This window comes from Oratosquilla oratoria, chromosome 13 (assembly GCF_046742065.1).
Source record: "Oratosquilla oratoria isolate Oo_2021 chromosome 13, ASM4674206v1, whole genome shotgun sequence".
Taxonomy (NCBI): domain Eukaryota; kingdom Metazoa; phylum Arthropoda; class Malacostraca; order Stomatopoda; family Squillidae; genus Oratosquilla; species Oratosquilla oratoria.
In genome coordinates, this window is record NC_134789.1 from 67,265,395 (window position 1) to 67,282,842 (window position 17,448).

Genomic DNA, 17,448 nt, shown 5'->3' on the forward strand with positions numbered 1-17,448 from the left:
CCAAATAGAAGGTATTAGCCACACTAGCTACTGGACTGAAGGAACTGATCAAATCACGGCCAGGTTTGATTCATCAACTCAAATACAAATGCTAGACCATGACATATAAATGGGGTCCTGTCCAGGATTAATTCTAATTTTCACTTGATGAAATAATTGATGTGTGCAAAATACTTAAGAGGAAATAGAAAGGTAGAGAATTTAGATCATCATGTCAATTCAAAACCATGATCGATCTTATGAGGGTAGTTCCAAAAGTAATGCCCCTATTTTATCATTATGCACCAAAGAATCTGTAGGGGTTATTATATCAGATGTCATAGTAGGGAGGATGACAGGAGTGAAAATAGGATAAGAGGGAGGTACTACATGGTGGGAAATTGAATTGAAAGTGGAATGAGACATAATGAAGTCAATCTAAGACAGGAGGCAGTTTCATGGCTTTGAAGAATCTCCACAGGCAAGGGACAGACATTATAGTATGGAGGGTAACAGGAGTGAAAATAGGATAAGTGAAACATTACCAAGAGTAAGAGAGAGATGTTACAAGGAGGAAGTTAGGATTGAAAATAAAAGACTTCCACGGGAAAGAGGAAGATATTATGATATGGTAGAAAATAAGAGTGAAAATAGAATAAGTAGGAAATCTAGAGCTGAATCATGTAGTGAGGTCTATCTTAGACAGGAGACAGAGTCTTGAAGGGAAACAAATAGAGTTTTAGCAGGACAGCCTGCGCAACAGTCAGCTTGGGTGAGTAGTGAGAGAAATGTAGAGGATATCATAAAAGTGAGTCAACTTACCCCCAAATTTAGTGAAAGGGATCCAGAATTGTTCTTTTCTACATTCAAAGGTATAGTGAAACAATTGGGATGGAGACTGGATCTCTGGTCAGTAATAAAATCTAGCCTACCCTCAAAAGCCTTAAATGTGTACATGATATTTGATAAAGATGGTATATATAATTATGATCAGATTAAGAGCGAAATATTAAAGGCATATGAGATTTCTCCAGAGTATTTCAGAAAGAAATTCAGAGAAGTCAGGAAGGATATTGGTTATGGATATATGGATCTAGCCAGGAATGTGAAGTGACCTAGATAAATGGATGTATGCGGAAAATGCTCCACATTAACTTACTGAACTATGAGACTAAGCTATATGTGACCATGCAGAAATGTGAAACCTTATTGCAGCGAGTTTTGCAGAAAATTTTGCGTTAAGGATAAGTGAAAATAGGAAGAAAAGCATGATACAAACTCAGAGGGGTGACAACAGAGGTTCTTATGTGATTCTGAGTCAGAGATATGCGAGGCCACAAGTTGGGGATAGTTGGAGGAAACCAGTCCAGTGTTTTAGTTGTGGGAGAGTAGGGATAGAACTCAGGATTGTTATGCTAAGCCAAGTGTACAAAAGTACAGGTAAGAGATACAGGAGGGATGTAAATCAGAGTAGATGTTATACCTGCAGAAATTTTGGTCTTGGGATGGAAAATTGCCCCAGAGGAAATGGAAAAGGGGACACACAAGACTGGAGACAAGAAAAGGACTCTAGCAAGACAAATGAGAAGAAAGAAGCAGTTAAGAAGGATGGGAGCAATTGCTGTGTTGGTGAAAGTAAGTTAGACAAGATGGAAAATACAGTAGTCAGTCAAGAGTAGTTATCTCATGTAAAAGATACTAAGATAGGAATAGAGGGGAGTGGTCAAGGCTCTGCAAGACACCGGGGCATCCCCCACCATTGTGAGGCCAAATGTGATACCAGGATTAGAAAATAGGCACATAGTTCAGTTCACCATGGGATTAGCTGTGGGAGTGATGACATTAGCATCCATAGCTAAGGTATTACTTGAAATAGATGGTCAGACAGCATTGAAGTAGGAGTAGCGGAACTTCCAGTGAAAGGAATAGCTATCCTCCTTGGGAATGATTTAGGTGAGATAGTCCAGGTTAGACTCGAGACGGTACGACCCCATGACCAAACAGACAAAAAATGACAAAGCTGACATAGAGAATCCAGTGGTGGTCATCACCAGATCTCAGGCCAAGAAAGTACAAGAGGATGATGACAAGGTGATGGCAGTCATCACCAGATTTCAGGGCAAGAAAGTACAAGAGGATGATGAACAAGGTGATACCAACCTAAGTCTCCTGTTTGAAGCAGATGTTGCAGATGAGATCCTGAAGGAGTCACAAGATGAACTTAGTGTGGAAGAGAAGCAGGTAGCAGCAGAAGATGTAAGAGGAGACCAGGGAGGTGATGCCCAAGCAGAAGAAATGATCTTTGAGAAAGCCATAGATAGAGAAGAACTCATCTGGCTACAACAAGAGGACCCGAAGCTGGAGGAGGTACATCAAGCAGCTGAGGAGGAGGAGCAGAAAGAGGAATACAGCAAAACCAAGTTTGTCATAGAAGATGGTGTACTTATGAGAAAATATAAAGCACAAGAAAAAGTAGGAGGTGATGTTACCCAAATAGTAGTTCCACGGAAGATTAGGGAGAAGACTGTGAGGCTAACTCATGTGACTATGTGTGCCCACCTTGGGATCACCAAGACTAGACAATTAACCTTAAAAAAATATTTTTTTTTGCCTCATTTGTCAGAAGATGTCAAGATGACAAATTTGAATGTAACAAAAATTGCAGAGGGCAAATTAAGGTAATGTAGAACTGATCATGATAAAAGTCGAAGACAAGAACATGAAAAGCAGAAAGTTTGTGGTGACTTATGTGCCCCCAAAAATGAACACTTGGAAAGAGAATGAGCATACAAAAATGCTAGAAGATACAAGGCAATCATTAAATGAGATACTAATGGGCGGGGGTAATCTGGTAATTATGGGGGACTTCAATTGCAAAGAAATTTGTTGGGAAAACATGACAGTGTGAGGAGGAGATGACTTGTGGGGTAATGTACTACTGGATATGACCATGGAATACACAATGACTCAGAGAGAAGGTACATTAAATGCTGGTTCAACAAAAGATGCAGTGAGGCAAAAGACAGAAGGGACAGAGCTTGGAAAAGGTGGAGAAAAGATAAAAAAAAAAAACCTGGAAAATGAGTATGTTAAAGTGAGAGGAGAGGAAAAAAGGAACCATGAAAAGGATATTATAGATAAATGCAAAGAGCAACCCAAACTATTCTATTGATACATGAATGGTAAACTTAAAAATAAACAGGAAATGGTGAAACTACGCCAAGGGAATATAGAATACACAGAAGAATTAGAAATAGCCGAAGTCATGAATAATCACTTCAAATCTGTCTGCACTAGAGAGAAAGCACAATATTGGGACGAAGGTAATGAAAAGTGCTCTCCCCCATGAGTGAGATAACAATAACACAAAAAGAAATATTGGAACACCTATCAAACCTTGATGTCAGGAAATCACATGGCCCAGATGGAATTGCAAATATGACCATGGAATAATGAAAGGCAATCTCCCCCCATGAGCGAGATAACAATAACACAAAAAGAAATATTGGAACACCTATCAAACCTTGATGTCAGGAAATCACATGGCCTGGATGGAATTGCAAATTGGATTCTAAAAGAATGCAAAGAAGAACTAATGGACAAAATACATAACATAATAGATAGCTCACTCAGAGAAGGAAAAATACCAAAAGACTGAAAAAATGCTAAAATTGTACCCATATATAAAGGAGGAAACAAGGACAAACTAACTCACTATAGGCCAGTCTCACTAACAAACACTACAGGCAAAATTTGTGAGAAAATCATCAAGAATAGATGGGTAAAACACCTGGAAGATAACAATATAATAAACCCAAGAATTTGGGTTCAGACAAGGAAGATCATGTACCTTAATATGTTTCTACTCTAGATTAATAGACATAGTGCAAGAAAGGAACGGATTGGCTGATTATGCCTTCCTGGACTTCCAAAAAGCTTTTGATAAAGTATCACACAAAATATCATTAAAAAAACTGGAACACAAAGGAGGGGTACAAGGGAACCTACTAAAATGGATGGAGGACTTCCTGATTGGTAGAAAGATGAGAGTAGTGCTTAGAGAAAAGTACTCAGATTGGAAAGAGGTGATTAGTGGAGGATCTGTATTGGCTCCAATAATGTTTGCTATTTATGTGAATGACATGGATGATGATGTGGAATGTTACATGAGCTTCTTTGCAGACAATGCCAAACTGTTAAGGAAAGTAAAAGCTGAAAAGGCTTGCAAATCACTACAGGAAGACCTGAATAAGGTATGGAACTGGAGTCAGAAATGGGAAGTAGACTTCAATATTAAGAAGTGTAGCATAATGGAGTTTGGAAAAAGCAAAAACAGAATATCAGGACAATATAAAATTGGAACCAAGGAGGTAAAGAAGGAGAGATCCAAAAAAGATTTGGGTGTAATTATCTCAAACAACTTGTCCTATGACAAACAGATAAACAAAATTGTTGGAGAATCCTACAACTTGCTAAGGTCAATAAAAGTGGCATTTACATATTTGGACAAAGAAATTATTAAAAAAATGTTGGTCACAATGATAAGTTCTAGATCAGAATATGTGGTGACATTGTGGTCGCCCAGTACCAAAAAGAATATAAAGAAAATAGAAAGAATTCAGAGAGTTAGTTCGTCCCTGCATTCTCTCAAAATCCAGTTTGCCATTTCATCTGGACCATGCAATTTTCTGACATCAAGATTACTCAAGTGATTCATTATTTCATTCTTTGTTACTTCTACTGTATTTCTTTCATAGGGGGGACTTTCTCCTCCCACTTGACGTCTCTAAGTTGTATGTTTTTGATAAGACATTCTCTGCTATTGTTTGTGACCTGAATTTAACCTTAATTGGTCTGGTCTTGTCTATACTGTACTTCCCCAGTCTATATATTTCTTCAATTTCTTTCCCTATTTCCTGTTCACCTTCTGGAAATATTTATAGTACCTTGTTCACTCTTTCTTTCTCATCTCTTACTCATCTCATCTTACTCTATTTGGATTATGTTTCTCTTCCATTCCTAATATAATTATACATTTCTTTTTATCTGCTAAGTCTCTTACTATATTTTCCTTCTCTCTCATCACTTTAATAACTGTGTCCTTAGTGTGTTCCTTTATCTGTTGTTTCACTATATCTCTAAATAAAATTTTGCTATTCTCCTGAACCTTTTTCCAACCACTTACCTCTTTTGCTATGGACTCATTATTCTCTTTATTCTTCTTCTTTAATTCCTCATTCTCATCCCTTACTTCTTTTAACTGTCTTTTTAATTCTTCTATTTATTTAGGTTTTGGTTCTCCTTCTTTAGTTCTTCCAATTTATCATCTCTTTGTGTAATCAGTGCAAGTTGGCTAAACCTAACCTCCCATGATTCGTTCATTTTTGTTAGTTTTTCCTCTAGACTTGCTAATCAGGAGAGGTTGTCATCTCCTCCCTCATTAAATCCATAGAAATAATTATCTTCACTTTCTATGGTGCTGCTCTTATCTATATTTCTAATTCTAATGCCTTTACTGATTTCTTTGACTTCACCTGTGTCATCTGCACATCTCTCGTTTACATTCCCTCTGACGTCCTGGGCCCATTCTTCCCCTTCCTCATTTTCTTCCATTTTCCTCAATAATCCCTCCCTTTCTCCTTTTTCTTCCCCTTCCCACTACACTACGGTTTTCCCCTTCCCTACTAATACAACACAGGTACTTCCTCATCATGGAAATCCATGAAAATTGCATTTTTTTTCTGGAGTTCCAATCTTTGCCACCAATTCGACGATCGTGTGTGCGTGTAATTATTTGAGTGACAGTCCATCCCTAATTAAGACTCCCAGACCTTTTCTTTTTTTCTTGATTGTTTCAATTCACACTGTATAACTCCATGATGGGCTCTTCTAGATTTTGCCCATTTCTAAAATTTTGTACTTGTTTGGTCTTTTTCAAAATGTGTTTTGCTCCTTTCATGGTGCTTGTATTATTTCATCAATCTCCATTTTGTTAACATTAATCATTGTTGTAAATTTCTAGGTGGAAGGCCATAACTGAATCAGGCAAAATAATAGTGGGAGAAAAGGTGCTTGTTGCAACAGGTGGTTATGCATCATTAATACCATTGTTCCAGCATGTTGCTCCTGGGAAAGTTCCAAAGCTTGAACTAAGAACTCAGACTGTTGCATTCCTTAAGGTTAAGGAGGAGGAAGCCATGAGGTTAAGGTAAGCATTAAAACTAATTAATCTTAACAAAGCAGCAGTCTCATTGTGCAAGACTTAAATTTTGCACTATACATTGTTATCAGAAAATATATAAATATATCAGGGTATTCCATCTTTACAAGGGGAGAGGACCTTTTGGTATGCAAGTGTGATTATTTTAAGGAAAAGTTTTGTATAATTGTCTACTGTATTTACCAAAAGGCCTCTTCCACCTTATAAGGATGGTAGCCAGCCAGGGCACCCTTCACCCATCTCACATCCATTTCTTTGTATTAGGTCCTTGTGAATGAAGGGCTATCCCTACACCCTGCCCACTGACTAGGTAGGAATCAATGCAGCAAAACACACTATCTCCATAGCAGGGCTTAATAGCCCAAGCTGGTTTATCCTCACTGCTTTATTTACATGTCACCTTCCCTCCTTGTCTACCCATGTGTAATTAGAGAAGACTTTGGAAACTGTCTGTGTCCACAAGTCACTCATTGAACAATTTTTGTTGAGTTGTCTGAAATGAGTGCTGGACAGGGTAGGATAATATATTCTTTATCTAACTGTAGTCTACAAGTAATGCAATGTGCCTCAAAGTGATTTCTTTTTCTGCTCTGTATATATCTTAAATGAGTGAGGGGAGTGGGGCACTATAATGAAATGGTGGTAAAACCAGTTTTGGCTGTTGGGCCCTGCTATAGAGGTGCTCTGTCTTACTGCATTGCCTCTGACATAAGGAGTGTAGTGGGGGACAGGGATTACCCATCATTAATGAGGTGTTAAGATGGGAAGGTGTAGTGTGAGTGTTTACTTGGCTTGATGGAATATGGCCCTGCCATTAGGTTGGCCTATAGATCACTCAAGGAAGAGACTTTGTAGTGTTGTCTGAAATATGGTACTGAATTGAAATATAATATTTTTCTTTTTCTGTTGGTATCATTTTTGTGCTGGGTGATGACTTGAGCATATGTGGGGTAGTATTGTTCTTCTGTGTTCTGGTAATGTTTTCTCTTGTGTGTTTATATTGGGTTACTTGGTTTAAATACTATTTTAAATTTAGATTTAGCATGACTTGATTTAGTAGTCTTGATAGTAGTATTTGTTTTATGATCTGTATTCTGGATTGCTTAGATTGTGAATAATTCTAAAAGGGCTTAGGATAATGGTGGTCCTACAAGATGGATGTTGGAGAGCATCATTTCTGTACTGCCTGTCTTGAAAACCTATTAACACCTTCACTTCCAACTGGAGGTGTAGTGCTGAGGGGACCAAGTTCTTTCTCTATTAATTTTTATTATTTTTCCACCACTTTTTTACATAAGGAGAGGTGACAACTGGTGTCTACTCCCATCCTTCTGTTAGCCAGTGACACTGAAACAAAACCCTAAAAGACTGGTACATGAGAACAGCAATAAAGGGTAAGATGTCAGGAAGAAGCACAATGACAAGTTAAGTCTTACAAGGAGTACTTGTACCCATAATGCTTTACATATGATGAAAGGTGCAGTGTGCCACACTGACATGTTGGCAGACAATGCTAAGATCATGAAAAGAATAAAAGATGAGGAAGACTACTAATTAAAAATGGATCTCTGCAGTATTTATATCAGAGTTAAGAGTTGAAAAGGAGCTTTATCATCCAAAAATGTGAAGTATTGGTAATGGGTTAAAGCTCAAATAAACCATCATTGGGAAATGAGACTGTAGCACAGGCAACAGAAGTGAGTTGGAATTGTAGGTCATGAACACTTGTCACCTGACAAACATGTTGCAACTCCAGTCAAACATCATGTTTCTCACTTCATTGAAACTACTGGACCACCAACTCATGCCAAGGTTTGCCACTTAGCTCCCAAGCATTTAAAACTAGCCAAGCAAGAGTTTGAATCACTTATGCACCAAGGCATCATCCACCCTAGTTCCAGCAACTGGTCCAATGTACTTCACATAATCCCGAAGAAGAATGGTGACCTATGACTGTGTGGAGACTACCATGCTCTCATCTCGCACACTGTCGAGAACAGGTATCCTGTTCTCAACATCCAGGAGTTCTCCTCTCAACTCTCCAGTTGCAGCACCTTCTCCATGATCAACCTCATGAAAGCCTTTCACCAGATCCCTGTCCACCCTGCAGACATCCCAAAAACTGCCATTATCACCCCTTTTGGTTTATTTGAATATGCACAGATGCCCTTTGGATTAAAAAACACTGCTCAAACCTTTCAACGCTTCATTGACGAAGTCCTGCGAGGCCTTCCCTTCTGCTTCACGTACATCAATGATCTCATTGCCAGCCCTGACCCAGTGACGCACAAACAACACCTACAGGAAGTTCTAACTCGTCTGCAAAACTACAGAGTACAGATCAACATTGACAAATCCGTGTTTGGTGTTTCCTCCATCATTTTTTGAAAAAGAAGTCATAAAATAAGCTTGGAAAGAGACCTTGGAGTAATAATCAGCAAAGACATGACACCAGACAAACATATCAACAAAATAGTTGGAGAAACCTTCAACCTATTAAGGTCAGTAAAAGTGGCATTTGATTATTTGGATGAGGAAATGATTAAAAAGATATTAGTTACACTAATAAGACCAAAATTGGAGTATGCTGCAACACTATGGACACCCAGTACTAAAGAGAATATAAAGAAATTAGAAAGAATACAAAGAGCAACTACAAAGATGGCACCAACACTCTCCAAATTGACATACAATCAAAGATTGTCGAAATTGGAATTACCAACTCTGGAACAAAGAAGAGAAAGAGGAGATCTACTGACTATAGAATCATGAAAGGAATGGAAATCCTAGATAGAGATGATTTATTAAAGTGGGACAAGAGAAAAAAAGAGGACATGAAAAGAAATTCACAAAGGATAATTATAGAAGAGATCTGAAAAAGAATAGCTTTCCACACAGAGTGGTGGATATCTGGAATAAATTGGATGAGGCAACAGTGTGTGCAAATACTATTCAAGAATTTAAGAACAAGCTTGATGCTGAAAGATACAAAGATGGGTCACTATGAGCATAGTTTTCTTGTATAATACAACTAGGTAAATACATACATATACCAAAGGCTTTTTCCCCCTTTACAAGAAGGTAGCCAAAAAACAAAGGCATAAAAACTACTCACACCCATTCCATCCCCACATGTTCCACTCCCATCCACCCCCTCCCTCCCTCTTATTTTGGCTCCTGGATGATGGGATCCCTGCATGTCACCCACTGTATTGGGTCAGAAGCAGTGTCAGTAGCATAATTTCTCTATGAATAGAGATTCCTCTATCACAGACAAAATGATGTATGTTTTTGGTCCATAGGGGTGCTCCATGTTAGATCATAAAGTATCAGCTTCATGCTACAGAGCAGTTTATAACCCCACAATAACATGCAGCCAATATCCCAGATGCATATAGTTGTGGTGTGTCAAAAATGTCTTGCACTTCTTTGCCCACAACATGCAAGAAAACAGCTTTCCTTTGATTTACATCTTTTATACCTGTGACGTACATGCTTTTTGTGTTATCCTCGGCAATTTGCAATTATTATTCTGAACTATGTGTTCTTGTCATCATTTGCACTTCATGTACATTGATTCATTGCCAAATAAGTCTATCTGTCTGTCTGTCTGACGGCAAAATAGTACTTAAACTTGATGAGACATTTCTTCTACCACTGCTTCTTTCTTGACTACAAGTGGCTGAGGAACCGGGGCACCCAAAACCATCTTGTCCTCTGTTGATAAGTGTGCCAAGTTTCATGCTTTTAACCCAAAAATACATGATCTTAGGCTTAGATCCCTCACTAGAATGGATGTGGAACTCATGAAAGATGGGTGTAGGGTGTGTGTATGTGAAATGAGGAGGTGAGGAGAAGAACGGGGGTGGAAAGGGAGTTGGGAGATATGGTTGATGAAAGAGTATTAGGATGGTTTGGACACATGGAAAGAATGAGTGAAGAAAGACTAGTAAAAGAGGTATGGAAGGCAGATGTGGAGGGAGTGAACATGAGGGGATGTCCTAGGATGAGGTGGATGGATGGGGTGAAGGGGGCTTTGGGGAAGAGGGGAATGTCTGTTGAGGAAGGACGGGAGAGGACAGAAGACAGAGGTGAATGGAGAATGGTTGTATATGGATGATGTTGTGATGCATGAGGTGGAATGGGCGGGGGGATGGGGGGTGAGGTAGTATGTGTGAGCAAAATTTGACGCAGCCCGAAGGGATTTCTCCCCGTCTTCTCCTTTTATGCATGGGGGGACGGAGAGGGGGGTCGCCGATTTAATGAAGCTTCTGACCCAGGGCAGTGGACAAGGTGCAAGGATGACCCATCATCCAGGAGGTGCTAAGATAGGAGGGAGGGTGGAGGGGTGTTGAGTGTATTCAGGGATGGAATGGGTGGGAATGATTTTATGCCTTTTCCTTTTTTGGCTATCTCCCTTGTAAGGGGGAAAAAGCCTTGGTATATGTATGTATCACCATATTAGGGGAAAAGGACTTTTGGTATGTGTGATTCACCATGGTATTGGATCACTTGTTGGACTCATGATTGACAGCTATTACCTTCCCAGCTGAGAGCTCAGAACTCATATGTGACCTGTCTATGGGTAATGCTGTGACATTACATACATACACGCCCTGGGTGGGATTCAAGCTCAGACCAATGTAGTAGTGGTTGCGCATGCTACCACTGCACTGTTGAGCTGTGTATGAACAATTAGATGAGTACAGTTAGGTACAGCACAGACAGCAGTACAAAGTTTCTTTCCAGGGAGATCTATTGGAGTACTTGAAGACCAATGGTAACTGTTGTGGTGTTGTGGGTTTACAGTTTTTGAAACTCAAGGCAGCAGTTATTATTACAAACAAAAGTTGATTTGCATTTTTCCCCCCCAGGTCCATGCCTGATTTCACAATAATAGAGAAATTTGAAGATCTGGATGGAGCATATGTTTTACCACCTATTAAATATCCTGATGGTTAGTTTTATTTTTCATGTATATGAAAGTTTGTCTCAGACTTTGTAGGGGTTGTATTTTAACTGATTAAAGTTGTGATAAAACCTTCAAGTACTTCTCAGTTGAATACAAATGCCCATTATTTACAAGTGCATAATCTGAGAACTTTGACTCAGTGGTTAGTCTAAGGTTAACTGTGGATTTACCCAGTGGTGGGATTAAAGTTTTTTAACAATGGGTTCTCTCACTGTGCCAGCAGCATGCTGCATACATCACTTAGGCTGTATTAGCCTATATAAACCAATTCTTAATAACCAGTTTGTTGATTTCATGAAATTCCAAGAATAGGCTTACACAAACCGGTAAGAACTGCCTGAATCCCACCACTGGATTTACCTAATTGTATTTATTTGTCTAATTGTAATATACAGGAAAGGAGTTATATTCATGAGATCTAATTTTCTTTTTCAATGATCATATCTAGCTTTGAAATTGCGTGAGGATTTAGCTTAGAATATACTAGCTTCTAAAGCCAGGAGATGATGCATCTATATAGAAAGCTGTACTTTTTGACATCCTTTGAAAAAAAAATTCTCCATCTTGGCCCCACAACCTCATGACTTAGCTTAGAACATGATGTCTCCTATGTAGATTTTATCTATTCCCTTTAATGTGTAGGTGTCTCCTATGTAAATTTTATCTATTCCCTGTAATGTATAGGTGTACAAGTTTAATGTTTTTGTTTTATGTCAGATTCAGAGTTTAATGTATGATTCTGTTTATTCAGGGAACTGGTACTTGAAACTTGGTCACTTAAAATCCTTTGAAGAAGTAAAGGAGACACTAGATGAAGTGACAGATTGGTATCACCTTCAGACAGGTTTCCCTGAGTGTGTCAGACAACTCTCACAGTTCCTGTGTCACTTAATACCTGGTAAAGTACTAAACAGTTTTAGTTACTTGAATTTGTTTTTCTTGGTTGGGTTTGGTGGAGAAGGAAACAGAAAGTTCATGAATCACTGAGGAAGGTTACATAGCCAGTGGACATAAAGTTAATTATGTATGGGGTGAAAATGAACAATAGTAATTGTTACCTTGGGTTTCACTGACTGGAAATCCATAGGCTCACAGTGGCTGCCAACAGTCCTTAAGCCTTCTCACTAATTTCTCCAGGGAAAAATGTTGGTATATTGTTTGAGTGAAAAGGGTGAAATGTTTTTTTTCCCATGTCTAGCCACTTCACTTTGTGGCTAATGATTGGACTAATCATTGCAAGCATATTGCTTGTTGATTTATAGCTAGCTATGCTTTTTACATATTTTGTAATATATTTGCTTAATCGTGCTTTCTGGTGAAAAGTTATTTACCTAATATCCAATCTTCCCAGTCTGTTGTGTTGTAATTTATCTATAACTCCCATTTACTTTGACTGCATGCTATTTCTCTTGGCATTTATTCCAACCTCTACAGTCCTGTTTGAAAAATTAGTTTTTTAACATCCAAACTTTTTTGCAGATGATCTTGTATCCTTATTCTCTACAGGCAGTTTTTCTAGTGTATAGATTTCTTGACTAGTGTATTTATTGAATATTACCCTGTCACCCCCATCCTTTCTTTCTTTTAACAGTATTAACTAAAGTGTTTAAAATGAATTGTCTTCCCTGTAGACTTGAAGGTGGAAGGTGTAACTGGTGATGGATGCCTGACTTCAAGTACTCCAGATGTCATGCCCTATATAGACCTAGTCACTGATGGGTTTGGAATTGCTCTTGGAGGGAATGGCTATGGAGCCCAGTGTTGCAATGAAATTGGACGTCTGGCAGCACAACTTACTGTACTGGATCAATGGGATTCAGAGATTCCTCGAGAGAAATTCAAGATTGTTTGGGAATCATAGATTTCCAGTTATGAGGAAAGCTACTTTAATAAGCAAAGTGGCATAGTTGAGAAATTCTATTCTGGCCAATATCAGACAATTACAATCAGATAATGGGTAAGCTTCATCTAGAAGGAGTAAAATGTATTAGTATGGTTCCCAACCTACCTAGCTATGTTATAACTATAATTATGGTAAATTTCAAACTGTCTTAAATTAGTTGTTGTTGTTGTTTTCATTCCCTAGACTGTCTGTCCAAGCAGACCCGTCTCCCCAAAAGAATGCCATGGCTAGAATGGGGTATTCCCACAAATCCTTTATAGAGTGTATGTTGTGTTGTTTGCATGCATGATTGTGTATAATGCAGTCTTCCATTATGTGTTGAATAGTATGGGGTGAAGTGTTACATCCTGGGGAGTTGTCCACAATGTGGTCATCCAGCCTCTTCTGGTAGCTTAGAAGGGCTGGGTGGTGGCTGAACTGCAGTCTGGTCAGGTGGACTCTGTCTTTACTCGGGAGAGAGAATTCAGAGGGATGGATATCAGGGGGTCTGGCATGCAGCAATGTGTTGTCTTTTAGTGTGTTAATGGAGCAGTGAATGATATGATTATGAATATGTTTCCAGAGGCTGGTATTTGGTGGTTGTGGAGGAAGAGAAGAGAGTATTTATGTGTGATATAGTGCTCACTGCACTAATGTCTGAGGAACAGCTAGTTCGGGGGTTGTAACCATGAATCCCACGATCACTGGCACCTGGGTTCTTACTGCACACTCCACTTACACTATTCACCGCATGATCACTGCACACAATGTTCCTCACAGAGAGCGTGGTGTGTGTCGAAGCTTGTAAGGACCTATAGCGCTGGTACATCCTGTCGGCGATGGAGCAGTAGGCGTCATCGTCCTTGTCGGCAGCTAGGGCTTCCAGATTTAAATGGAGAGCATCCGGCATCTTGGGAAGGTGTGATGACCGGAGAAGTTCCTTGGGCAACTTCACCTTTGCCCGTGCGTTAAGAGTGGCAATTCTCCTGAAGAGTTGTGATGGTCGGTCGTTCCCGAGTTCGCTGTGCTGAATTTCCTTGTACAGCTCGTTATCGGGCGTGGCTTAGTGGTTCTCTAAGGCAGTCGTGAGGGCGGCACATTTGTTTTCCCTCGATGGTGAACTGACAATGTCACGGACGAGAGCAATGATGTCCGTCGATAGTGTGGCAATATACACTCCGAAGGCTTGCTGGTCCGGCATGTCACTCTGGGTGGCTAAGTATGCCTCGGCGTGAACTAGCCAGCTCTCCAAGTCATGGGAGAAACTGAGAAGTTTAACCTGTGAGCCTGCCATCTTCCTGGTTGTCCTCAATCGGGGTCACCATTTGTGGATGTATGGCCAGACAAGCCAGGGAAATGAAACTAAGGCACACAAGATGTATACATACATATACCAAAGGCTTTTTTCCCTTATAAGGGAGGTAGCCAAAAAACAAAGGCATAAAAACCTCTTCCACCCATTCCATCTCTAATACACTCCACTCCCCTCCCTCTTATCTTGGCACCTCCTAGAGGACGGGTCATCCCTGCATCTTGTCCACTGCCTTGGGTCAGAACAGTGTCGCAAGACACAGCACGTCCACAGCAAGGCCGCTTCATTAAATTGGCGACCCCCTCTCCGTCCCCTCATGCAGAAAAGGAGAAGACGGGGAGAAATCTCGCTTGACTTTCTTCCTAAACTGCTATCATCAACTCTGACTTCACGATTGGACACGGTAGGTGGCGGTTGCTTGGATAAGCTCTGCTACTGAACCCCGTTTTTCGCAAGATATACAGTGTTCCTTTTATTCGGAGTTGGCCGGAGGCCGTGTTAAAACTCAATGCATCGTGCAGTGTTATCAGTGAACTTGATTATTGTGGAGCTTGGCTGAAATAGTGATTAATACTCGGGGAGGGCCTCCCTGATCGAATTCCTCACATCTGCGCATGCGCAGTGCGAGGTGTTTGACGCAGGTGCCCACATCATGGCCACACCACTTACCTTGTAAAACTGCTCAAGTTACAAGCACTGCAGACTTGCTTCGTAAAATGGAATACACAGGTCCCGGCTTCCTTGCAAATATTGAGGTGGATCTTGCATTAGGCGATGATGACGACCTGTCACTGAAAAACTGGCCTCGTCTTGATTATCACGATCACCAACAAATGACACCTGTCAATCCATCTCCCCAGCCTATGGACTTCACTAACGCTTCCGCAAAGCGTCCCATAGATAACGATTTCGATGCCAATAGCGAAGTGACATCTCCCGCTGCCAAGGCCACCAAGAGTGACAAGGCTCTGCCTCTACGAGACACTACTACACCCATTCCATCACGACTTGCTACGCAGAATGCACCTCCCCCAACCCCACCTTCACCTACTTCTCTTTCCTTTGCCCCCCGTTCCGAGTATGTCAAACTGCAATTCAGGAGTTAATGAGAAACTACGATGGCTTTCCGAAATCGTAAGAATGTGTTGAAATATAAATATTTGTTATTGTGCATCTTGTGTTGTTTTTGATTGAATGTACAATGCAATATATAATAGAATTTTTTTCATTTGATTTATTGTATGATCTGTACTTAATTTGCATGTATAACAAAGGTCAGTTGCTAGGCCTGAGAGTTTTTCCCGCGCTAAGGTGGAAGCCACGCCATTGCAAGTCAGTCATTGTGGAACCACGGTGTGGAGAGGTTGATGTGTATATTATTGTCTGAACATAAACTTATGTGTGTCAAGTATATTGTGCCTTTGAAGAACAATAAACAGTTAATTGCTTTTCTAAGCGTTTACAATATACCCATAACTTTTAACAATGTTCGGTCTTAATCGAGAACTAGCCGAGGTCAAAATGTCAGCTGTCACATCTAGTTATATCTACATATCGAGACGCCGACAGGACATCATAGATAAGGTCAAGGATGTGGCGATTTTATCGTTACCTCTTGATATACAAGATTTTGTAGATAGACCGCGCAAGTTCCCCACATATCTCATCACTCGATATCCTATAGATATTGAGCCAACCTTAGCTAAGGAACTAACAGTAGTATATTCTGTACGCCGCTTTCTGCAGAATAAGGTACCCATCAACAGACTTGTTATTATGTGGAGCCTACCTGACCCGCCCCATCCCATATTAACTTTTCCTTCCTTCATTTGCCTACCATCATGTGAACTCCGCAAAACGCCCGACGAAAAACCATGGTGCTTCAAATGTTGGGGCATCGGACATATTTCTCGGTATTGCAATGCCCATGAAAAGTATGCATGGTGCTCAGCTGAACATGACTCACGTTCCTGCCCTCATCGTACTCCTACAGCAACCACAGTACCTACCTCTGTCTCGACATCATCGACAGACTCGCCAAAACCACCTACACCAGACAAGTCGCAATGGAAATGCCCGCGGTGCCAAATGCCCGGGGTTAATGTGTGGCATGGATGTACCAAACGAGTACTCTTGGGTCCGAGTACGGACCACACGACTTACCAACTTATTGAGGTTGCACTAGGAAGTGGTACGATTCGCCTCTGTAACGTTTATTCTGCCCCTGGTAAGCTGAATACTGCAGCCCTTCCTACTCCCACGACTCGTGGTATGATATACATGGGCGATTTTAAGGCTAGGCACCCTACCCTAGGTGACCAATCGGACACTGTAAATCGTAGTGGAACCCGGCTAGTCGACTTTATACATCACAACCATCTTACTCGCTGGAACACTGGTGGTGCTACGCACTCTCGGAGAGGGGGGTACCCTCGATCACATACTTACATGTGGACTCGTGCCTACCAACGTCAAGTGCTTTTCGGTGCCCGTCCTCTTCTCAGATCACCTCGCTCTTTGCCTTCGGTATTCAGTCCCAATGATACTCCAACTTACCAACGCACGCGAATCAGTATTCCCCCAACTACGTCTCCTTCGTATCTGCACAACTTCCCCAAGTTTAATGTTGAATCTCCTGAAAAGCTTTACAACTCTCTTGTCACCTGCACACACAACTTTTTTCGATCGTTATGTACGTAGGCCAAACATCAAACGCCAGACGAGAGTACAGCCTTGGATGCTTAACGACCGTATACTAACAACAGAAAGACAAGCAGAGGCAGACGGCCTTGCATATCAGAGATCTCCTAACCCCAACACTACGGCAATACCAAGAGTCAAGTTCCGCCTTGGTAACCATACAACAGTGTGCACATACTGACGCCTGGAACGAATTCACTAATGGCATCAATCAACAGACGAGCGTGGGAACCATGTGGAGACTTTTTAACAAGGTGATCCGAAAGAAGATCCCCAGTGGCCTTTACCAAAGTCCAACTCATTACGCACAGGCCCATATAGAGGCTTGGTCTGAACAATCCAGTGTCCGTAATCTCCCAGCGCATATTAGGGAGTCCCTCTCC

At 40.7% G+C, this 17,448-nt stretch overlaps 1 protein-coding gene across 2 annotated transcripts in view; it reads left to right on the forward strand.

Annotated features, from left to right (window-relative positions):
* Window positions 1–15,813, forward strand: part of LOC143032472 (monomeric sarcosine oxidase-like) — a 31,904-nt gene extending 16,091 nt beyond the window's left edge. For both annotated transcript variants that reach the window (XM_076197314.1, XM_076197315.1), the window contains exons 6-9: window positions 6,002–6,187; window positions 11,074–11,156; window positions 11,923–12,069; window positions 12,803–15,813. In XM_076197314.1, coding sequence (XP_076053429.1) covers window positions 6,002–6,187; window positions 11,074–11,156; window positions 11,923–12,069; window positions 12,803–13,032 — 646 coding nt within the window. In that variant the 3' untranslated portion in view covers window positions 13,033–15,813. The remainder of the gene's footprint in view (window positions 1–6,001; window positions 6,188–11,073; window positions 11,157–11,922; window positions 12,070–12,802) is intronic.
* Window positions 15,814–17,448: the final 1,635 nt, after the last annotated feature.